At 39.4% G+C, this 24,424-nt stretch overlaps 1 protein-coding gene across 11 annotated transcripts in view; it reads left to right on the top strand.

The window, feature by feature from the left end:
• akap13 (A-kinase anchoring protein 13) overlaps positions 1-24,424 on the top strand; it is a 168,874-nt gene that overhangs the window by 45,393 nt on the left and 99,057 nt on the right. For 10 of the 11 annotated variants that reach the window (XM_049484320.1, XM_049484317.1, XM_049484316.1 and 7 more), the window contains exons 4-8: positions 2,973-3,278; positions 10,871-11,057; positions 16,274-16,466; positions 17,974-19,300; positions 19,414-21,255. In XM_049484320.1, coding sequence (XP_049340277.1) covers positions 2,973-3,278; positions 10,871-11,057; positions 16,274-16,466; positions 17,974-19,300; positions 19,414-21,255 — 3,855 coding nt within the window. The remainder of the gene's footprint in view (positions 1-2,972; positions 3,279-10,870; positions 11,058-16,273; positions 16,467-17,973; positions 19,301-19,413; positions 21,256-24,424) is intronic. The other variant, XM_049484314.1, reaches the window with a different exon arrangement.

The following is a 24,424-nucleotide window of genomic DNA, read 5'->3' as shown; positions in this document are numbered from 1 at the left end:
AGTAGTGTAGTTTGTCGTGTGTGTATAAGCAGTGTAGTGTAGTGTGTTGTGTGTATGAGCAGTGTAGTGTGTCGTGTGAGTAGTAGAGTAGTGTAATGTAGTGTATTGTGTCATGTATGAGTAGTGTAGTTTGTCGTGTGTGTGTATAAGCAGTGTAGTGTGTCGTGTTTGAGCAATGTAGTGTAGTGTGAGTAGTGTACTGTTAGGTTTGTCAGTAGTGTGTATGTGTGTGTGTCTGTTTTGACGCTGTATGTGAGCAGGGTTCTGCTGTGCTGCTGTGAGATGAACTGTGTTGCTGAAGTGGCAGAATCTGCAGTGTGTTGGTATGAAAACACACACATTGTGCTGTGGATTAGTGTGATGGTACTGGCAGCGCTCTCAGGACAGTCAACATTATTAATGTGTGTGTTTCTCTCTCTCAGCACATTTCACTCCTGTATAGCACCGTCCCCTTTCAGCCCGGGATGTAAAACAGGCCGTAATGCGGGAACATTTCCCCATAATTATATCCGTCTCATTCCGGCTGCTGGCAGTCAGCACTGCACTGGGATTCTGCTCTGTCTGATTGTGTCTGTGTGTGTGTGTGTGTGTGTGTGTGTGTGTGTGTGTGTTTGTCTGTCTGCTTGGTAAAGTGGCTGCTTTCTCACTACACAACTAATCCAAACACACCACTGTTAACTGTTCACAACCATCATCAGTCATCACAACATTGTGATAAATAATTTCTGACTGATTTAAAGAAACAAGCACAGAAATGTTGGAAGTTCTGATTCTAAATTTATTCTTAAATTCATTAAGATTTTTTTTTAAATCTCAGAATATTAAAGTATCTGAATAATCTAGTACTTCTCTAAGTGTTTTGGAAATGGGCTTCTCCATGTTATTGTTAATATTGCAGGATTGGAGCTGCAATAAACAGGTTAGGAGCAGGTAAGCTGCGATGCTAACAGGGCTTAGCAGTGTTTGATTAGGATAGTCATCAAACCAACTGTCCAGTAAATACAGGAATCATGAGAAACTGAGAACACAGAGACCTCAGCATGCTCTCATCCAAAGATAGCAGCACAGACTAAAATAGACTAAAAACTACAGAGAATATAATTTACTTAACCAACTAGCTAGCACTGATTAGCATTGAACTAGCTAGCATTATCTAGCTATCTGCATTCTGGTGTTCTGAGGTGAATAACTAAGAACTGGAATGAACTATAACCATAATCCACACATCATATCAAACCCCAGAATCTACGGGTCGACTTTGCATCAGTGTTTACTGACGATGGTTTTCTGAAGTGTTCTCATATCAGTGTTTAATGCAGGGCTGCCTGAGGGATAGAAGGTCACGAGTATTTAAGGTTGGTTTTCTGCCTTCCTGCTTACCTGAATAATTTACTCCAGATTCTCTAAATATTTTGATGATAATATGGACTGTAGATGATGAAATCTCCAAATTCCTCGCAGTTGCACATTGAGAAATGTTTTGTAAAAACATTGAGAAAACTTTTGGGGTATTTGCTTACACAGTTGTTTACAAAATGGTGAACCTCGCCCATCTTTGCTTGTGAACAACTGAGCCTTTTAGGGATGCTCTCTTTTTACCCAGTCATGACACTCACCTGTTTCCAGTTAACCTGTTCACCTGTGGAATGTTCCAAAAATGTTTTCCGCAAACAAAATTATATAAAAGTTTATTTGTTTGAACCTTAAATATCTTTTTTTGTTGTAATTATTTGAAGATAGATTGATTGATAAGGATTGCAAATCATTGTATTCTGTTTTTCTTAATGTTTTACACAATGTCCCAACTTCATTGTAGTTTGGGTTGTATACAAGCTGCATGTAAGGTTGAAGGGGTCTGTTTACTATTAGTTTACTACCAATAAAAAAAAGAGAGAAAATTTTTTTTATTATTTGTTATTTAGGAACTAAAATCGAAATAGGAAAAAAAAAATCTTATATCTATATATATATATATATATATTATAGTGCCAGGTGGTATACTGGTTCATACAGTATACCGGAGGGGAATTTAGAAAAGGCATTTTTCACATACCACCATACTGTCAGAGGCGCTGCAGAACCGTGCGGAACAGCACCGTCAAAGAAGCACACTAATGGCAGCTCAGTCTCACGCTGTCCTGCCTGAAGAAACATGAGAGCAGAACTCCTGGAGCTTCTGCTGCTGCTCCTTGCAATACAAGTAATTATAGCCCTGTTAAATATATTAATACTGTAGCTCAAAGGATACTTTTAATGCACACTAAAATTAATTTATTTGTTAACTGGAGAACCAAGAGAATTGTATTAAACTGATACACAGCTGCTTAAATAATTTAATGCCTTCAATGGCTTTATTAATAATAATGTATTGTAAATTGATATTAAACTTGTGTCTAACTTGTGCAGTAAATATCTCTTTTGAATGCTTACATTTTGAGTATTTTAAATCTGTTTATAGTGTTAATGGAACTATTTAAAATGTTTAGTTTTGTAAAAGAAGACATGTTAAAGTTGTTTGCATATTTTTTAAGATCAATTGTTTACATTCTTTAGCTGTTTTTTTTTTTTTGCTAATGAAGTCTGATTTCTTCATATATTGTGTAATTTTGTGGGACAAAGTAAATCCAATAGTAATCAAAGCCCTCATTTAAAGCCTTAATGTTTTAGATTATATGTACTACTAATAGTACAATAAGTCACAAACCTATATAAAAGCTCAATAATGCAAAAAAAACAATAAATCAATAATAATAATAATAATAATAATAAAAAATAGTGGATATAATGTTTTTTTACAATATCGCCCAGTCCTTGTTGGACAGAACACTGTCCTGCTGGCTGTTTAACAGCCTGATAACTTGGGAAACAACATTATTCGCAATGCTATATTGACAAGCACATAGGAAATAAATGGAATGTGTGTGTCCCTATAACATGTGTATAATAATTTTATTTATTTTCTTCCTCTGCAGCTCACAACTGTGGGGAGACTGTGCAGGTCACTCTGTGCCAGGCTCGACCCGGTGGCTTGGTGGACACCGTGGGTGAAGACCGGTTCCAGTTTGTGCAGGACCTTGCCCTGGACATGGCCCAGTTCCTGCTGAGCGCCTCTGGTCAGCGGGACGGGCTGGAGGGGGCTCTGCTGCTGGACGAGTGCCAGATCCCCCTGCAGGAGTGTGAGAGACTGGACGAGACGCTGGCCCTCGCCCTCAGACACATCCCACTACCACCCGGCTGGAGTGTACTCGGCACAGACATCAACACACACTCCAACACAGGTACACACACTCCAGCACAGATATATATATATATATACTCCAGCACACACTCCAACACAGGTACACACACTGCAACACATGCTCTAAAACACACTCCAGCACAGGTCCACACACTTCTGCACACACTCCAACTCAGATACACACACTCCAACACATTCTCTAATACACACTGCAGCGGAGGGACACACACTCCAGCACACACACACTCTAGCACAGGTCCACACACTCCAACACAATCCAACACAGGTACACACACTCCAACACAGCTATATACAGTCCAGCACATACTCCAACACAGATGCACACACTCCAGTACATTCTCTAATACACACTCCAGCAGAGGGACACACACTCCAGCACAGGTCCACAAACTTCTGCACACACTCCAACACAGATGCATACACTCCAACACAGGTACACACACTCCAGCACATGCTCCAACACAGGTACACAACCTCCAACACAGATATATACAGTCCAGCACATACTCCAACACAGAAACACACACTCCAGTACATTCTCTAATATACACTCCAGCAGAGGGACACACACTCCAGCACAGGTCCACAAACTTCTGCACACACTCCAACACAGATGCATACACTCCAACACAGGTACACACACTCCAGCACATGCTCCAACACAGGTACACAACCTCCAACACAGATATATACAGTCCAGCACATACTCCAACACAGAAACACACACTCCAGCACATTCTCTTATACACACTCCAGCAGAGGGACACACACTCCAGCACAAACACTCTAGCACAGGTCCACACACTTCAACACAGGTACACACACTCCAGCACATGCTCCAACACGGGAACACACACTCCAGCACACAGTTCAGCACAGGCACACAGAGGTACGGGTATTGAAGCACAATGTTTACCTGTGCTGGAGTGTGTATTAGAGCATGTAATGGAGTGTGTGTAACTGTGTTGGAGTGTGTGCTGGAGTTTGTGTACACACACTCCAGCACATGCTCTAATACACACTCCAACACAGGTACACACACTACAGCATATGCTCTAATACACACTCCAACACAGGCAAACATTGTGCTTCAAGCACTTAGTCATAGACAGTACAGCAGTACAGCATGCAATTGTTCACAAGCTGATAATTTAACACCAGTTTTTTATAATATGGTTTAATATTATGGTATTTAGCATGCACACTAATATGCACACCAGCACAAACACATTCTAAAATATACACTCACACAGGGAAACATATTAAAAGTAAAGCTATTATAAAAAATGTTCTTTGGTTCCGCAATGAACCACACTCTAACACACACCAACATAAGTATAACATCAGTGCACACTCCACCAAGGTAGGGGAGTCGTGTCTGTGTGTGTTTGTATGTTTATTAAACTCACTTGGTTCGTTTTTTTTTTCACCCCCATATCAGCTCATTATCAGTCACTGCACTGCCCACGTTCTCCATGCTTCACACTCTGACTCCCAGCTCACATACTTCCAAAGAAAACATTCCCACCCAGTTAAACTGTGCGTTTCAGGTCTAATCGTTTAGTTTTTTTCCTGAAAGGCTGTGAATCAATTCTGAAGATGCTTATCATCACTATCATAACATAACTCCAACACAGTGTCTATATAGGGAATGAGAGAGTGATAACGTAGTGATTTTATTAACAATTTTATTTTTGGAAAAAATATTTGGTTCATTAAAAAAATAAATGAATAATTAGTAAAATAATCTATGTAAAAATTATTCTATCAGCTGTAACCCCACCACTTCCAGAGTTCCCTAACCAGTTTAATCTCAGTCTGGTACTGATTTTGCCGTCCAGTCCTATTATTTACCATAAAAAAAAACATTTTTTGATATCTTTTTCTAAATTGTAACACAAAAAATAAAAAAAAATGATCATTATTTTCACGCATTGTATTTATTTAACAGCCGACATAAATAATCTCATTCTTATACTGTCACCATAAAAGACTCCATCTATTTGGACCTTTTTGGAACAAACAGCAAGCATGAAAAAAACATTGCTTGTGCTTAAACTGCAAATATTTTTCCTATGCATATTGCTTCATGCATTTCAGTTTTAGGACTACTTTTTTATTTAAAATATCAGCATTACATTAACAAAATTAAATGAAATTATATTAGTGGTATCAATAACTTAAATTAATTATAATCATGATTCTTATTTTGAATGCTGCTACTTTCCTGTATGGTGGGGCAGTTACAATAGTGTAGTGTGGTTTAGGTCAGACAGACTAGAGCTTTTTAACTGTATTATAATATCTCAGGAGAGAGAGAGGGAGGGGAGATGGAGTGTGTGAGAGAAAGACAGTACAAGTAAGCAAGAGACAAGCGCGAGTGAGAGAGAGAGGGGAGAGGGTGAGTGAGTAAGCGAACACCTGAGATTTTAGCACAGCGGCGTTGTGCCGACAATTTCAATAATTACTGTGTTTCTGCGTGCACTCTCTGCTTTTGTGCGCTAGGGTGTCGTTGTGGTTGTTTTTACGTTGTTGTGTGTGCTCTCTGCATTTGGCACATATTATGCAAAGTATCGATGTCACCCAACTCATGCTGTAATAAGTAATACTAATCTTATATCACCAAAACAACAACTTGACAGGAACAGGAAAAAAAAATAATTTTAGTGTAAAAAGTTCCTTTTTTTAATCCCAAGTTCAAATGAATTCTGACTTACTTCCGAAGATTCAAATCATGTCAAAAAAGTATTGGCAAAAATGTAGTTTTTCATGTGAATGCAATGACTTGTCAGTGTTCAATGTAAATAAGTAAACAAAACTTTAAACAAACAAAAAAACATTGTAGACAGCTTTTCATGGTTCACTGAATTTACCAAATTGTGTCAAATTAAAGATATCACCACCTTTCTGAAATAATCGTATAACAATTTACTTTTTAAATTTCCTAATAATGCTGGCCACTTGTGGTAATATATATATATATATATATATATATATATATATATATATATATATATATATATATATATATATATATATATATATTTTTATATATATATATATATATATATATATATATATATATATATATATATATATATATATATATTTATATATTTGATCTGGATTTTTACTCTTCATCTTAGTTAAGTCTATAAAGCTAGCTAGAAGTGTGGCTGTTAATATGTTAACTGTTCTGTCTTGCCAATCAATATTTTTAAAGATTTTAAATGAGGAAAGTTGTTGGTTGGTTCTGTTGCTCGACTATTCTCTTAAACCATTGCTAATGTTTAAATAACCATATGTTTTTTGTGTTTTCTAAAAACTTAAAAAAAAAAAAGTTTATTTTAGAAAGGTGTCGATATTTTAAATAGGTGCTTTATTTTATACTGTCATCTGACATCATCATAGATATTCTTAACTTGTTGTATTATGCTGGTAGCAGTGATGTGTGAGTGAATTGGGGAATTTGCGTTTGTGGAATGCTGCTCATTTGTCAGAGAGCCAGATTTGTTCTTTGTAACGTTAGCCGGAGACGATTATCAGTGAAATTGTATTAGATTATAAATAGTCAGGCCTCTACTGCCCTGCCAGCCTGCCAGTTTTCACTCTTATCTCTAAAGATCAGTCTAATCTCATACCGGGATATATGATATTAGTAACATGCAGAACTGCTTATTGGAAATAGAAAAGGTTAATATGTAAACAAAGTAAGTCAGATTTGGATTTGGTGTGAAAAGTTCTGTTCGCACATCACTTAACCTATTACATTAAATAGTTATTAAAACACCTGATACCTGAGACACTGTTTTGGGAAACTGGAAAAGAACATTGCGGTCTGCTGTTTTTAAAGCTCATATGAATAAGCCAGAGGGGTAAAAATACAATAGATCTTTTGGTTTAAATAAGAAGTTCATGGGCCAGGACGGCTTGCTATCATTGGCAGAACGATTAATTATACCAGCACTTATGAAGAAAAATGTGAAAACATATAATAAAACTCTTTTTTTTGTTTGTATATACTGTATTATCTATACAGTATAGTTTCACTATAATAGTATTTAGACACTATATTACCGTATTTTTTACGATATAAACCACACTTAATATCCTTACATTTTCCCAAAAATTGTAAGTGTGTCTTATGCATGAATTTTACCAATCAGTTTGTAAGGAGCAGTAAAGCCACTCTGCTGAAGTATAGTGTTATACAGGGGCTGGAGCAGTATTAGCATTAGCTGCTAACAGTAGCATTAGATTCTTTCGCCATTTAGAGGTGAGTATATTGGACTGTAGTCTGCGTGTTTATCAGCTAGAGATTTGTTACACGTAGCTTGTTTTAACATGGTAGAGTCTTAGGTTACCAGAACATTCAGGGTTCCTCAGTGTAGTGCTATCTGGCGTCATATACTAGCGCTAATTGCTGCTGCTAACTACGGCTAGGCCCAATTTAATTTTACTCCTTGGCCCCTTACACTTACCCCTACCCTTTCTTTTCACTGAGTTACAAGGGGAAGAGATGAAATCCTCCACCCTAAGATTTGGTACAACCTTTCAAGCACCCGATACATCATCAGGAGTGCTAAAGATAGAAGAGAAACATGGTGTCACCCTTGTTCTCTACTATTGTTGCTTAAATGCTCTTTATAATCCGGTATGCCTTATGCATCATTTCTGGGTGTTTAATAGTATTAATTGTATTCTGTAATAATAAAGTTTGAGTAAAGATGCAGTTTAACAGACTTCAAAAGTTTGAATATTTACAAATCAGAAATAATGATAATATATCAATGCTTCATAACGTACCATTTATTTTGCATGAGGTCTCGGCAGTGCCCTTTAGTCTGCCTGGAGACGATGCCTATGTGACCTCATCTTCTCTGCTGCTTTTTGTGTTGATGTTAAATGATGTCATGGAGTTTACAATATTTGTCAGCTCCTAATTTAGCAATGATGTCATGCAGGTAGTGTAGCAGCAGTAAATACCCAAACAAATAAATAAACACAGGCTTTTATGAAGAGATGGTGAACAGCTGAGTGCGTTTCCTGTAATATGCTGACTATTTTATTTGTCCTTCAGTATTTCCCCTGTTTCAGACTGCAGACACTGCCATAGGGATCGTCTGACAGTACTGCATTAGAGAGTGTGTGTGTGTTTGAGTGTCTGTGTGTTTATGGGGTTGAGTGTGTGTGTTTTGGAAAATGAAATTCCTCTGAGTGTGTTGCTGGTGGTGTGTGAGTGCCGGTGTTTCCTGCAGCTGGCGCTGGGCACCTGGACCTGCTCTGGAATTGAATTGACCAATGGGCACTGTGCCCAAAGCCTGATCCTTTATCGCCCCCTATAGGAGCTACAGTATATCACTGTCCAGGGACATTTTTCTATTCACAGCTTCCAGCTATATAGCACTAATTTACCTTTTAATGAATAATTTATTAATAATTTGTCAGAGACAATTTAAAACGATTGAACCATATTGGTCTTTGAGAACCCATACCAAGGCTCAAAAGACTTACATATGCGCTTGCCGCTATACTTTATTTTTGATAGTTTAACAGTAATAACAGGACCCCTTAGGATTTTGTTGGATTATTTTTTTAGATTGTAGGACTTGTTGAACTCTTTTCCTTAAATTTTTACTCATATTATCATTACTGGTAAATTAATAGAAATTGTAAGGAAAATATACCAAATATACCAAAATATACCAAACAATGTTTATTTTATTTTTAAATGTGACATATGCAAAACTCATTTTTTGTGTGCTTTAAAAATATAAATATAATTTCGGTCATTTTGTTTGAGAACTTCAAACAGTACACAACAGGATTAGCCAGTAGACTTTGTCTGAGGAAGGGATCTGTACCTACTGTATGTGGCAAGTCAGTAGATGAGAGATGTTAGTACTTTCAAATAAGGAGTTTTGTGTTTTTATCACAGTTAAGCATGGACTAGCTTGTTCGCATTTTGCATTTAAGCACAAGCTGACAGAGCCCATAAACAGCTTATTCTAAAGGGACTAAAACTGGCAGGAATAGAGCTGATGAGATCTCTTTATGTGACAGGGATTTTGTGCAGAGAACTTTATAAACATATTGTATAGCTCATTTTTGACCTTGTGTGTATTAATAGGATTTTTTCCTAACTATGCTTTAATAACACAATCTACACCCAGCCTACCCTCAGCGTCACCCACTCAGACTGAGTGAATGCACTTCACTAGCCTCTCTCTCTCTCTCTCTCTCTAGGCTGAGTATCCAAATTAGTCTTTAAATCCCCAGCGGCTCGTTTAACTGAGCGATCCCATTCCCAGCCTTTCATTAACAGCCTAGAACAATCCCCCCACTGTCTCTCCTCTGTTGACCACTAGCTCCAGTTTCTCTCTCACTGTCACACTCCAGAATAGCCACCAGTAATCTTTCATTACGCTGGAAACCAGTAAAGAGGCTCTGCTTGTGCTCTGTTTGGTCTCTGCTGTAAATTATTCATCTCTGTTTTTAACTTGGCCTGCTCAGCTCTACCCAGAATCCCTGCTTGCAGAGGTAGCTCAGGGTCCAGCTCTTCACTCATTGGTCTGTCTGTTTTTATGAAGTGATGGAGCTGCAGCTCATTGGCCAAGGCAGTAAGTGGGCGGGTCTAAGTGTTATCAGTGTTTGGCTCAACAAACCCTTTTAATGAGCTCAGGCTGGAGGATAGTTCTCACAGCGCAGATCTGAGCTCTTACACTGCGTCTAAAGAACCGGAGCCGTTAATGTTCCTGATAGCAGGAGCAGCAGTAATGTTCTGACTGTGAACAGCAGCCGTAACTCTGGATCAGCTGTAAGCACTTTATTTTACTCTTTACTCTTTAAGAACATGCATGCTACAGATTAAACTGAATTAAATTGGCTCTTTTTGAAAAAGAGATATGGATATGGAGGATATAAACGGTTTGATATGGTATTGAATGTGTTGAAATTATGGTAATGTAACAAAACATATCACTAATACATGTTAACTCTTGAGTCATTCACCTGACCTTCATTTTAAAAAGTGTGTACCTGTAAATATAATTGTATAGTTGTGCTATAATTGTGATAAGTCACAATTACATTATTAAATAGTATCATGTATACAGTACAAGTCAAATACACACCTTCTCATTCAGTTTTATTATTTTATTTTATTTTTTTCCTACATTGTAAGTAAGTACTGAAGTCATTCAGACTATGAGTGAATACATAAAGAATCATGTAGTATTTAGGTGCTCTTATCTGGAGTGCTGTTAAATTGCAGTTTTTGAGGCTGGTAACTTTGCTGAACTAATCCTGTGCAACAGCGAACACTCTTGTGCTTACTTTCTTAGGGTGGGCCAGATGAGAGCCATTTTCATCATAAAGTTTTTGATGGTGTTTTGACTGCACTTAAGGGTATTAAGGAAAATTTTTAAAGTATTTTTTTTTTCTTTATTTAATTGAGTAGATTGTGCCATAATATGGTTTAGAACATTACTCAAATGTTAAAGCTGCGTTTCAATAAAAAATAACAAAGAACTAGTATCACTAGTTAGAACTATTCTGTGTTGAATCTATGTTTTTCTTTTTGTCTTAATATTTTGTGTGTGTGTTTGCCAGCAGATCCTGGACCCCATGAGACTCTGCTGCACTTTGCGGCGCGGCGTGGTCTGCGGAGGGTGGCACTGTTCCTGCTGCAGCAACCGGGCGGCCAGGACGCCCTGAGACACCCAAACAAACAGGGACACACACCTGCAGGAGTAGCACACAAAAGAGGACACTCTCAACTGCAGCACCTACTCTCAGAGTGAGTACACACACACAAGGGTACACACTAAAGATAAAATGTGTCAGACTAAGACCTTTAACCACATTATAATTAATCATTTTTCACAGCAATAGAAGTTTTTTTTATACGTTTTTGAAGAAAGTCGTTGTTATCTTGTGATCTAGTCACCAGCTCACCTGATTAACCAGACTTACTATAAAGAACACTAGACTGGCATATGTTTTAAAGAACACAGTGATATAAAAGCAATAGTATTTGTATTTAATAAAATACATTGTTTATAAAAGTGTTTTGCTGAGTAAATAAACACTTACTGTCTGAGGGAGGAGCCTTTCTCACAGCGGACTGAAACATTTGCCCAGTACTGTATACTATATATTGTGTCGAAGTATCCAGACAGGCATTTATATTACTGGGATCAGCTATTTCAACAAGCTTGCCTTGCTGCCACAGGTGATTAGTAAATAGAAAATCACTGATCAATATAACAGATGCAGCTGTGAGAAGATGAGCTAAAAGTTTCTGTGCCCAAAGCATGAGAATATGAAGGCCCCAGCATTTGGCTGGGGACCAATGATTCTCAACTTTGACATTTTTAGACTCATAAACAAAGTAAAATTCAAGTAAAAGTGTTCATAATAAAAGCGTGTTTTGAGAGTTTTGCCGCTGGGGCAGTTTATAGTCAGCTGATGTTGAAATATTAAAGCTGTGATAAGAGCTCAAGGACAGTGTGTGCAGCTCTGAATAAACAAGCTAAACACACACACACGCACACACACACATAAACAATCTGTAATGGTCAGTACTGTCTGAACTGATGAAGAAACACAAAGTTTGCGAGCGTTCACTACCTTTAGAGACAAGCTTCAGGTGTCACACTTGATGTGTTTTATTATGTCATTAGTCACATTGTGTCATTTGCACTGGGAATTGCTGATATTACCTCATTTGATCACTACCTAGGAAAGCGTAGATACGATATAATATCGATATCGATATAAATACTTTGAAGGCCTCAGAAAAACTGCTAAGAATCCCTGGAAATCTGTACACTACTGTCAATTTTTTTTAAGTCTTTAAAGCCTCCTCTCACAAAAACTGTATAATACTTAAGAGATAAAAAAATGGTCAGAATAAATCAATGCTCCACTTGGCTTCATCGCAGGAGATTTTAGGTGCGGAGCGCAGCCGAGCTTCATCGCGGGAGGTTTTAGGTGCGGACCAGAGCGCAGCCAAGATCTGCTCGGTTAGGGTCTGTTCCGCTTCAATGAGGGAGATTTTAGGTGCAGACCGGCGCGCAGCCGAGCTTCATCGCGGGACATTTTAGATGCAATGCGGAGCGGAGCCGACTCAGGCCTAGCCTAGCCTATCTGGCTACGTGCCTGTGTGATCACGTCATTACGCACTGACGTAGCCCGGCCAGGGATACCGAAATATTGTCCAGGTCTAGCCTGACCCTTTCCAAGCCTTTCACGTTCTGTCCGAACCCGACCCAGCCCACAAACTGTCATTATGGGCCCGCGCCTGATTTAACCCCCAAAGTATAGTGGCTTTTCAACTGCAATTCTGATGTGTTTAAATGAGCAAAATCTGTTCAGAATGATGTTAATGAACAGTGCAGCACAGAAGAAGCATAGACCTATTATTTAATAAAACTGTGTTTCTAAAAATGGAACTCCAAATAATATAAGAAGGTGTAAGAAAATAAAATACTTTCTGAACAAACATTTTTTTATAGGAGCACGCTGCATGCAACACATTTTCATTTTTCTCCTCACTTCAGAAGTCTCCAGTTTGTCGGCCTATGAGTAGCTACACACAGCACTGTAGGTCAAGTGTATTGCAGTGTAAAGTGAAGCTTACAGAAGACCATTGCCTTATGCATGACCCCGACAGGGTCCAAAGAAATCTCAGCCCAAGTTTGGGTTAAGCATTGGGCTCAGGCAGAGAATCTGAACTTTAGGGACGTGTCTAAAGGCGTTTTCACACCTGTAGTTAGTTTTTATGGTCTAAATCAGTTGATGAGTTTGTTTACTTGGAGCATTTTCTCCCTCTGTTTGGTTTGGTTTTAAACAGTTATCTGTGTAAACAGCTATCTGTCTATATAGCATGTTTTGACAATGACAATAATGGTAATAATAGTGCCAGTAATGCAATATTTGGTCTACAGTAAGTCACAAGACATCTCATCTGCAACATTATTTAAAAGTTATGCTGTACAAGGTTAATATATACATAGTATATTATATAGTAATAATTTTGAATAGCCAAAAATTGTGCACTCGTTTATACATTTTGGGGACTGAAGTTGAAAATAGAACACTCTGTAATATCTAGGGCATATTGTTAAATTAAAACACAGCAAAATATACATACTGTATTTTTCGCACTATAAGATGAACTTAAAATCCTTTAATTTTCCCAAAAATTGTTCCTGCGCCTTATTTTACCAGTCAGGTATTACGGAGCAGTAAAGCCACTCCACTAGTGCATCGTTAAATAAAAGTTTCAGTGAAGTGCTAGCTCTTTTCTTTTAGACGTGAGTATATTGGACTATATTGGTGTTTATCATTTTACACCAAGCTACATGGGATGAACCGCTAGCTAATATCAACCTGGCTTACCAGAACACTCTGGGTTCCTCAGTGTAGTGCTAGTGGTTAGCGGCTAATGCTAATGCAGGCTTAGCGCTGGAGAAATTTGGGAATCTAAGCTTACTGTAAATAAACGAAAGCGCTTTACTCACTGAAATAAACAGTTTTCAGAGAGAAATAATATACAGCACTCATTTAACTTTGAAAAAAAAAATGTTTTTATATTTAAGTTAAGTAAACCCAGCAGTAAAACCTGCTGACACCCTTGTTCCTTACTAGTGTTGCATAATGAGCCTTATGTATGAAAATAGACCAGAAAATAGAGGTTTATTGAGCCTTATAATCCGGTAAAACGGTTTGTACATGTTATAAAATTATACATGCCAATAATTTGATCCTTCTGAAACAAATTAATTATCTTGATCATGAACACAGGACATGTCTTTCCACATATTAACAGATGAGAAGCTACTTACTACATCAGTTAGGGGTAAATAACAGGTTGCCAGCTGAAACATAATCACCCATTTAGTAATTATCCAATGGGAGGCTCTTACCTATTTGCTTAGTTAAGTCCAGGTTTGGACTGTTTTCTGTTTTTTTTTGTCAAGGGCAGTGGCCAATAGTATGTGGAAGGGGTGCAATTTCAGTCACAGCCTTTAAAAATAGGACTGTATATTAAACAGACATAGGGCTACTGTGCCTCTCCCATTTTTCTGATTGTCTCTGTTAGCTGCTCTGTGTTTATACTGGTGCAGTCAGGTACTGTTCCTGTCCCCATGTCTCGTTCATTTAAACAAATACTGCATCAGATGATGTTTGGTCGGCAGGCCGGGTCACGTGTGTGTGTGTGTGTGTGTGTGTGTGTGTGTGTGTGTGTGTGTGTCGGTGTGTGTGTGTGTGTCGGTGTGTGTGTGTGTGTCGGTGTGTGTGTGTGTGTCGGTGTCGGTGTGTGTGTGTGTGTGTGTGTGTGTGTGTGTGTGTGTGTGTGTGTGTGTGTGTGTGTCGGTGTCAGTCACAGCGTCAGAGAGAGTGATGTCCGCCAGGTCACTGGCTCATACACAGGAAATGTGAAAGGCTTTTTAAGAAGCTGTTCCCTTCATACTGATTAGACTTTCCATCTCTAACCTTTGGTATGTGGTAAAATGGGCTCCTACATTTTGAGATCTCTTAGAACTTTCAATTTAGTCTGCAGCCTTTTCTGGACATTGTTGCTGTATAAGCTGAAAAGTTTCAGTCTTCTCTTGAACACACTCTGCTCTTGTCCTTACTCCCGCTACGTCAGGGTTTGGCAATTAAGTTTGGCCAGATATTTTCCAAGCCATGCTACAGACTAGTAGCACTTCAGCCCAGGTGGTTGTTGAAACCAATTGCGGAACAGTTGAATTCAAAGCAGGTAAACCCAAAAAGAAAGGAAAAAATAAATACATAAACACACCGCTCCTTAAACGGGATCGAACCTGTGTCTTCAGGGTCACGGTCCAATACACTATCGCTGCCCCAGCTAGTGAATTAGAATACGACTTTTAAAAACCGCCCTTATAAGGAGATGGGGAGCCCAAGAACGGATGAAAAAACGTGAACGGGTGAAAACTAAAGCCAAGCCAAGCACGACAGAGAGGCATGTATTATGTTTATTATGTGCTGTTTAAATCCACAGCATGCTGTGTTTATACTCAAATTTGTGTACATATCTGTGTAGCTTGGCAACATGGCAACACCCCTGTTCCTTACTAGTGTTGCATAATGCGCTTTATAATCCAGTGAGCCTTATGTATGAAAATAGACCAGAAAATAAAGGTTCATTGATAGTGTGCCTTATAATCCGGTAAATGGGTTTGTGTGTGCGTGTGTGAGTGTGCGTGTGTATTTGTGTGTGTGTATTTGTGTGTGTGTATTTGTGTGTGTGTATTTGTGTGTGTGTCTATTTGTATTTGTTTGTATTTGTGTGTTTGTGTGTCTTTGTGTATATTTGCATGTCTGTGTGTATTTGTATGTGTGTGTGTATGTGTATGTGTGTGTATGTGTAGGTGTGTGTATGTATTTGTGTGTGTGTGTGTGTGTATGTGTGTGTGTGTGTGTGTGTGTGTATGTGTGTGTGTGTGTGTGTGTGTGTGTGTGTGTGTGTTTGTGTGTGTGTTTGTGTGTGTGTTTGTGTGTGTGTTTGTGTGTGTGTTTGTGTGTGTGTTTGTGTGTGTGTATTTGTGTGTGTGTATTTGTGTGTGTGTATTTGTGTGTGTGTGTGTGTTTGTGTGTGTGTGTTTGTGTGTGTGTGTGTGTTTGTGTGTGTGTGTGTGTTTGTGTGTGTGTGTTTGTGTGTGTGTGTTTGTGTGTGTGTGTTTGTGTGTGTGTATTTGTGTGTGTGTATTTGTGTGTGTGTATTTGTGTGTGTGTATTTGTGTGTGTGTATTTGTGTGTGTGTATTTGTGTGTATTTGTGTGTGTGGGTGTGTGTGTGTGTGTGTGTGGCAGATTTTACTGCAGCTGCTTTTGTGGCTGTTTCTCTTGTGTAAGGCTCTGTATGAATGTGGCTCAGCTGAATGCAGTGTGGTGAGAGGGAAGGTGTGGCAGTGGATTGTGGGTGTGGAAGGTGTGTGTCTGATTCACAGGGCGTCCTCTCTCTCTTTGTTTATGTTTTCAGGCTGGAAGAATCGCCTCGGTTCGAAACCAAAGCAGCCAGGCCACGTTTCCCTGGAGGCAGAGGATTCCTCCACCACCCCAAGCTGAACACCTTCACACTGACTGTGGACAGCGATACGGATACTTCCCCGCCGGACCTGCGGACAGATGTGGAAGAGCTCCAGCGCTTCATTAAGTCTCACCCGCAGGAGAAGGTAGAATACTATTTTGAACTTCTGTCACTAGAATTCATTCGTCTGTTTCTGTTAATGTGACTTTTTTAATAATAAAAATATAGTCTATATGGAGAAAACTATTTGGACAGTGTAGTTTGTTTGAGTGACTGTCTGTACTGTCCAGGAAAGGCTTTATACATAATTGTTTGTGCGTCCTGTGAGAATTGGTTTGCATTCAGCGACAAGAACATTTGCAAGGTCAGAATGTTGTACAGATGATGTCCACCTCACCTCATCCCAAACTCTACAACTCATCCCAGAAGTATTGGATGGAGCTTCATCATTCTAGAGAAAAATTCCACTGCTCCACAGCTCAATGCTGGGGGTCTTTATACCCTCTAGCCCATGCTTGGCACGGGCATGGTGCCAATAGATTTATGTTTATTTATCGGCAGTACTTTATTTACAGAGTCTAGACAAGATGTATGTGTGCACTTGCACAACTCTTGTCACATGTTGACTGTAGTAAAACAGATTTTAGTAATAATGTACAGTAGCAGCTAGAAATATGACTGTAATGGCATTAGAAAATGAAGACAGAGCTAATGAAAAGTATAACTGTTTATATTATTTTTTATGCTATGTTCTGTTGTGTTATGTTATTCTGTTCTATATTATTATGTTTTATTATATTATATTATATTATACACAGCCTGGGCAAAAAAACACACACACACTAATATTTGGTTGGACTGCCTTTACGGTATTGCCTTCACAGTCGCATTATTTCCACAAGCTTCTGCAGTGTCACATTTTTTTTTCTGTCTAGAGTTGGACACATTTTTCCCCCAAGATCTTGTATTGATGATAGGAGCTATGGAGCACTACTCAAATCTTCTCCAGCACATCCCAAAGATTCTCGATTTGTCCCTCCACATGGTTGTTTAACAAATGAGAAGCTACTCCTTGTCAGTGATGGTTTGGAGAAACATGTCATCTGCTGGTGTTGATCCACTGTGTTATATCATGTACAAAGTCAATGCAGTTTTTTTCCATGAAAATCTTACAGCACTTCCTCTGCTGACAACTTTTATGGAGATGTGGATTTCATTTTCAGTAATATTTAATTTTTTTGAGATGCACTAATATATACATAGTCATTTCCTATTTTTTGTTTGAATGATGTTTCATTTACTACAGTGATTTTTCTGTTATAGGGTTAATATGTCAGACTTGTGGTTAAGAGAAGGTCCTGGCACTTTAAGAGGTTACTGTAGTGTGGTTCATGTCAGCTGTGAGTCATCAGAGAGCTTATTTGCTTTGTGACCGCCGCAGTAGTCTCTGTAGGAGGTAGATATCAGTGACTAAAAACAGATCACGGTCTGTTTGCCTTTTTTCCCTTTGACTCTGTCTTTATCTCCTTCTTTCTGTCTGTGAACCTGAGTTAATGTGTTATGTCACTTTTAATGTGTGCAGGTTTAGGAAGACCTCTGTGGACTTGAGTAACAGTTTCTCTCTTCGTCTCTCTCTCTTTTTTTCTGTTCAGGGGCTTTCTCTGATCGAGGAGCAGCAGCCTGTTTCTCTGATTCTGAGCAATGATATCTTTGACGGCTCTCAGAAAGCTGCGAGAACTTCCTGCCCTGGACCCTCCCTGCAAAACCTGCCGGTGTGCGAGCATCAAGAAGCCGAGGCAGTAGCTGAGAGAGAAAACGGAGAGCTCCTCAACGGCACTGGGGATTATACCCAATTGGAACAGCTGGAGAAGGTGGTGGAACTGGAGAGTTCGGCTGGTGAGGGTGTGTGTGTAGAGGGCAGGGTGCAGAGTGGAGACATCAGTGGCACTTCCCGTGGAGAACTACAGCAGGAGGAAGCAGATAGAGAGGTGTGTGTAATCACAGCGGAGCAGAAAGAGCACTTTTCAAACACAACACACAATAAACCCCAATCTGGCAACTCTGAGGAGGCAGCTATGGGCCAGTCCCAGGGGCTCCTCCCCTCAGAAACGAAGCACGGATCTGAAAAGAGTGAGGAAAGCAGGAGACGGGACTTACCAAAGGAAAAGGAAGGAGAAGCTAGCAGTGGTCAGGAAACTGCAGACTTGAGCACATTGCAGCAAGGCGTTTTAGAGGAAGGTGGTCAAAAGCACAGCGAGAAGCAGGCAGACGGTTGCTGTGTTGAAACACAGGCAAGTTCTGAACATTTAGGAGCAAATCAGGGACTAATCAATCAAGGACCTCTAAACGTGAACGCGGAGAACAGTTTTGATGGTGTTTTGAAGGACGACAACCAAAACTCAAGCAAGGTGAGGACAGAAGGCAGCCCAGAGGAAAATCCTATACATTTCAGCCCTGGTTTTGTTGAACATTCGGAAGTTATTGCCTCCAAAACAGGTAATGAAATTGTGGGCTGTTCAGAAAACAGGAATGACTCTGCTGGTAGCCCAGAGGAAGATACAGGAAACCACTGTGCAACAATAGAAGCGGACAAGGGCAAAGGTTTTAACGTTTTAGAAACGGATTCTGCTTTGGATTCTATTAGCTTACGGCCAAACATGGCGCCAGGACCCGTTCACAAAGTCCGGCGTGAATCATCACCGCTCCCAGATTGCCGGAAACCTGAGGAAACTGTGGTGGAGGTAACGGAAAATCCAGGAGACCCAGCGGAACAGGACCAGCAGATCAATCAAATGACCGTTTCTCCAGCTGCAACTGCATCAGCAAGCGTTAGAGAACTCCCTGACGAAGCTGGCTCTTCTGATGATGTAGCTGATGGTGTAAATGATGAAGCCGATGGATTTATGGAGTCTGTAGCTGCTGTTTCTTCCCCAGCTGAGGAGGACAATGGTGAAGTGGCTTCAATCCAAGTCACTCCAGGTGAGAATTGTCAACCTCTTATGAGGTGTTTTTTTTTTTTTTTATATAATATACATGGGTTCATGTAATGAGCCTGAGAAAATATTTCCTGTTTCCTGTTTGTTTGTTTGCAGGTGGGGCACCATCATTAGGAGTAAGTGAAGATGGAGCTGGAGAGAAAAGAGATGATATAAGATCTTCTTTAGTTGTGGCTGGAGCTCAAGAAAAATCATCACAAATGAGTGAAGATGCATCGTCATCTGATCAAGCCACAGTTGGTAAAACACAAACCCACAGAAAGGAAGATGCACCTTCTTCTGACGTAGCTGCTCTTGAAGAAAAGTCACCAGATGCTGAAGTAGAGGAAGCATCCCAAAGGAGTGAAGATCCATCTCCATCTGAGTTGACTGCAGTTGAAGAAACATTATCTGGGGAAGGTGAAGCTGTATCTTCTTCTGTTGAGGCTGCAATTGGAGAAACATTACCAGAGGCTGCAAATGGAGAACCATCCCAAAGACATGAAGCTCCTTGTGATGAGACTGCAAATGAGGAAGCGTTTTCAAGTGGAAGTGAAAATGTATCTCCAGCCGCATCCTCTTCAGAAGGAGATACATCATCACAACAGAGTAAAGATGCATTTGATTCTGCCGAGGCTACTGTTGGAGAAACATTACTTGGAGAAAGTGGAGACTCATCGCTTTCTGATTTGACTGCACTTATGGAAAAACTGTCAGTAGTAAGTAAAGATGCGTCTCCTTCAGATGAAACTGGATGTGGAGAAACATCGCCACAAAGATGTGAAGATGGATCCCCATCTAGTTTGACTGCAGAAATTGAAGAAACCTCAGCTGATACTGGAGTTGGAGAAACATTATTCCAGAAAAGTGAGGCTGAATCTCCTTCTGAAGAGTCTGGAGTAACAGGAGCAGTTACAGAATCAGTAGAAACACCCCCTTCTGATTTAACCACAGCTGAAAAAGCTTTATCTGAAGAAAATACGGAATTTAATGAGTCACAACCTGAAACTGGAGTAATTACGGATACTCCAGAGCTCACCCAAGGTCTAGAAGGATCTCAGAGTCCACAGAATGAAGCACTGTCTGTAGATCAAACTCATGAGGTTCCTACACCAGCCTCCAAACCTGAAGAAGTTCCTTGTAATCCATTTGAAGCATCTGAAGCAACATGTGTTGTATCTGGCAATTCTAAAAAAACTATTCTACACAACCAGCCAGAAGAGTCAAATAAAGAAATGGATCCAGCAGCATGCGAGATACCCTTACCCTCAACCTTAACCTCAACCTCTACATGCGATTCTATGCCAAAGGAAAACAGTGCTGAAATAATAACGCTTGACCAACAGTCTGAGGTTGTGACCTCTGGGGCTGAAAGCCATGTTTCTCAGGCCCTAGAGCAGACCGTCAAAGCAATACACCCATCCAGTGATACACACACCAAATCTGAAGGGTCAAATGAGACCAGGGAGGAGTGTGTGAGCTCAAATATAGCTTCACACGAGGGTGACTCACCTTCAACATCTCCATGTGATTCCTGTGTTTCCAAAGAAGGTAACATCCAAGGAATATCTCTTGACCCCCAGTCTGAGACCTCTAGAACTGAAGGCCTGGTTCCTGACGCTCCCCTGCCGGTCAGTATTGCTACTGATATAGAATACACCTCCGCTGACTCTATATGTGGCTGTTCTTTGGACAACACCTCCACCTCTGACACACTCGGAGCCTCCACCCTGCCTCTGGAGAAGACTCTCCCTCTGGATAAGGACAATGGTACAGCCCTGGGTTTGGACACTGGCTCCCCTGTGGAAGTGGACAGTGGTTTGTCCCATGACCTGCCACCTTCAGACACTGACAGCAGCCCTGGAGGTTTATGTGGAAGCAACAGCCTGAACGAGGAGAGAAATCAGACGGAGGGGGAGTGCAGGGGGAAAGAGGAACCACATGAGGAACAAGTGGCTGGTAAGATGATATTCATTGGTGCTATTGCTGTGATTGCTGCTCGTATTTATGTGATTGGGCAATTGTTGTTACGACAATTGTCGAGTATAATCACATTATTTTAGATATTATACATTTGATAATAAAAATTATATGAAAACTTGAAATAAGAAAAGTGAGATATATACATATATATTTTGTTTCTCTTAGCAAATGAGACAAAATGAACTTTATGGTGAAATCCATTAGAATGTTAGAGATTTGCCAGGCCTGGGCAGAAGCCTGGCCCAAAGCATTGCTGACTGTGACTGTGGACAACACATACCCTGCTCTCTGGGTTGTCCCATGACCGTCAGCATGTGATCACCCCTCCAAACTACACAGTGCCATGTGTTGCTTCTAAAAGGAGCTGGCCGTTTGTCATGCTGCTGTTCTGCTGCAGCCGCTGCACTGTGAACTCATGCTCTTATTTACACTGTCAGGTTTACAGACAACCTGCATTTTCACAATCAGCATGTTTTATTTGCAGTAAACAATATCATGCTTGAGTCTAAGCATGTTTATATATAATATATTCATCACGTCATATTTTGTAATGTCAGCGGTTATTAACACGCAAATCGCTTAAATGCTTTTAACCCCTTTGTTTCAGTAAAGCTTTACTCTGGGCTTTTTACAATAGTGGTCTGTAATGTTTTTTATGCATATTTTAAAACGATTGGATTATTATTTACTCTTTGTTCTCAGTTACATGTATCTTAAAACGCCGCAACGTCGACCTTATTATTACCTATTGTGTTAATCTTCATATTTTGTTTATATACAAATGATCTAAATAATAATAAAAAAAAACAAAATAGAAATGCATTGCAAACCTCTAACAGGAATTATGGGAAGTTGTTCTCAGTTACATGTATCTTAAAACGTATAATCTTATTTTTATTTTGATTATAGTCTTATTCTTGAGAGGCTTGCCACTCAAATAGCCGATAATAACTGCCTTATACATAGATATCAGTCAAACGTTTGGATACTTCTTCTCACTCCGTGCCTTATTTCTTTATTTAATGGATTTTCTACATTATATGTTAATATTAAAGACATGAAAACAATTAAGGGACACATATGGAATTACATCACAAAGAAATAAATATTTGTTCTCCACAACCCCCCTGATCTAAACCTGATGAGTTGAGATGGTGATTTGAGGTGATTTGGGATGAGCTGGAGCTTCACAGCATGAAGGAAAAACAGCAACTATTGTTCAGCACCTCCTCAACTATTCCAGACGACTCTACCTCATGAAGACACTAAGATTAAAATACCAAGAGTGTGCAGATCTGTCCTCAAAGATAAATGTAGTACTAAGAAGAATCTAAATTATAAAACATGTTCTGGTTTGTTTAAGACTTTTTGTTTACCAAATAATTATATATGTGTTCCTGTATAGCTTTAATATCTTTAATTTGCAATGAAAAAATCATGAAAAAAAAACAAAACAAAAGAAAACATTGAATGAAAAGATGTGTGTCCAAACTTTTTGACTGATACTGTATATTTGTATGTGTGAGAGTGTATGTATGTATTTATATATGATCCAGTTAAAGGAAAGGCTTTGTTTGGTTTGTGTGGTGTGGTCAGTTAAAGCTGTGTTTGGGAGGAGCTGAAGTCTTTATCTCGCTCATTCAGGGAGGAGGGCTGTGAATAGCAGCATTGTTTACACTTATATATTTATCCATTCAGCATAGTGCACTTGGGGCGACGCAGTGATGTCATCACACTCTCAGGGCTCAGAATGGAGTGACTGAAAGGTCGGCTTCCGCTCTGCGCCGTTTCTGTTCAGGCTGTGGGATCTAAACCGGGAGACACCCTGGCCTTTCCCGCACGGCCGGAGACGCTGCATTATTCCTGTTAATGTCAGCTGCTAGTGTTCCTCCCATCGCCATGCTGTTTAAAGTGATAGTTCAGCGAAATAAACCACAATTACAGTCAAATTTACCTGTTTACTTCTTACCCCAAGTGTATGAAAGTGGAATAATGGTGCTCCAATCAATGCCTTTGGAATGCAGTGAAACACGATTTAGATTTTACGCCTTTTCAAATAGATCACCTCAGTTGTCCCCTAGAATTCTGTAATACAGCATTTTTATCAATGCTAGTGATGGGAACATAGCTTTACCCATGCAAAGAAATCACTATTTTTGCACCGTTAACAAGCTTAAGGTACCTCCACACTTCTTTGGTAGAATTCTGAAGGCTCTGACATGTAAAACATGACTCTGGGAACTTTAAAAGAGTACAGGTTTAATAAAAAGACTGTTTATACACACAGTACCTTGAAATAGATCAGGTAAGCCTCTGAATTCTACCAATAAAGTGTGGAGGTACGTTAAGCTTGTTAATAGTATAAAATAGTGATTTCTGTGCATTGTGATAACTCTATACCCCTATCACTAGCATTGTGAGGCCTTTTAGAAGCTTTGGCTAAAGGCTCTGCGTTTTGGAATGCTGGTGGTGAACAGAGGTGGAATATTCAACCACAGTTTGTACTAGTTTTCATGTTTTTATACATCCACAGTTCATTCCATACCGGATTCCTCGTTTAAACAGTGTTTACAGCCTTTTAAAAAATAATAAAAAAAATTCCATCATATAATGATAGCATTATTGCAGCTGGAGTCACTACTGCACCATTTGTTGCTGCCCATGCTGAGCATGTCTCTGATTAAAATCTCCTCTCACTTAAAATCTATCTTAATAAAAAGTAGCTTAACAACATAAAATGTGCCATCATCTCTCGTAAATTCTGTAAATAAATAGTAAGTGTATATTTAACTGAGCAGAAATGTGTCTCTGTAGAGAATGTGACTTATTTATTTTAACTCAGCAATACATGTCATTTTGAGGTGCCAGAACTTTTGCGTGCAGCTCAATATGCATATACTTCCCAGTGCTTACAGACAAAACCTGACTGACCTCTTTTCTTTAGTGCTGTCGTTCTTGTGTGTTTGTGTGTGTTTACACTGCAGTAGGTGTGTGTTTGTTAGTACGTGTCATTTTCATGATGAATGAGTGAGCGCTGATGTTTTGTTGGCAGGTTGGTAGTTAAGCAGCAGCTCTGCAAGTTGATGAGTAATGTAATGTTGAGCTCTGAGCACGGTTTGATAACGGGAAGTGCTAAAAAAGATTG

The sequence above is a fragment of the Astyanax mexicanus genome, chromosome 10 (assembly GCF_023375975.1).
Source record: "Astyanax mexicanus isolate ESR-SI-001 chromosome 10, AstMex3_surface, whole genome shotgun sequence".
Lineage (NCBI taxonomy): Eukaryota > Metazoa > Chordata > Actinopteri > Characiformes > Acestrorhamphidae > Astyanax > Astyanax mexicanus.
The sequence above is the reverse complement of the archived record's forward strand: the minus strand, read 5'-3'. Positions and strand labels throughout refer to the sequence as shown.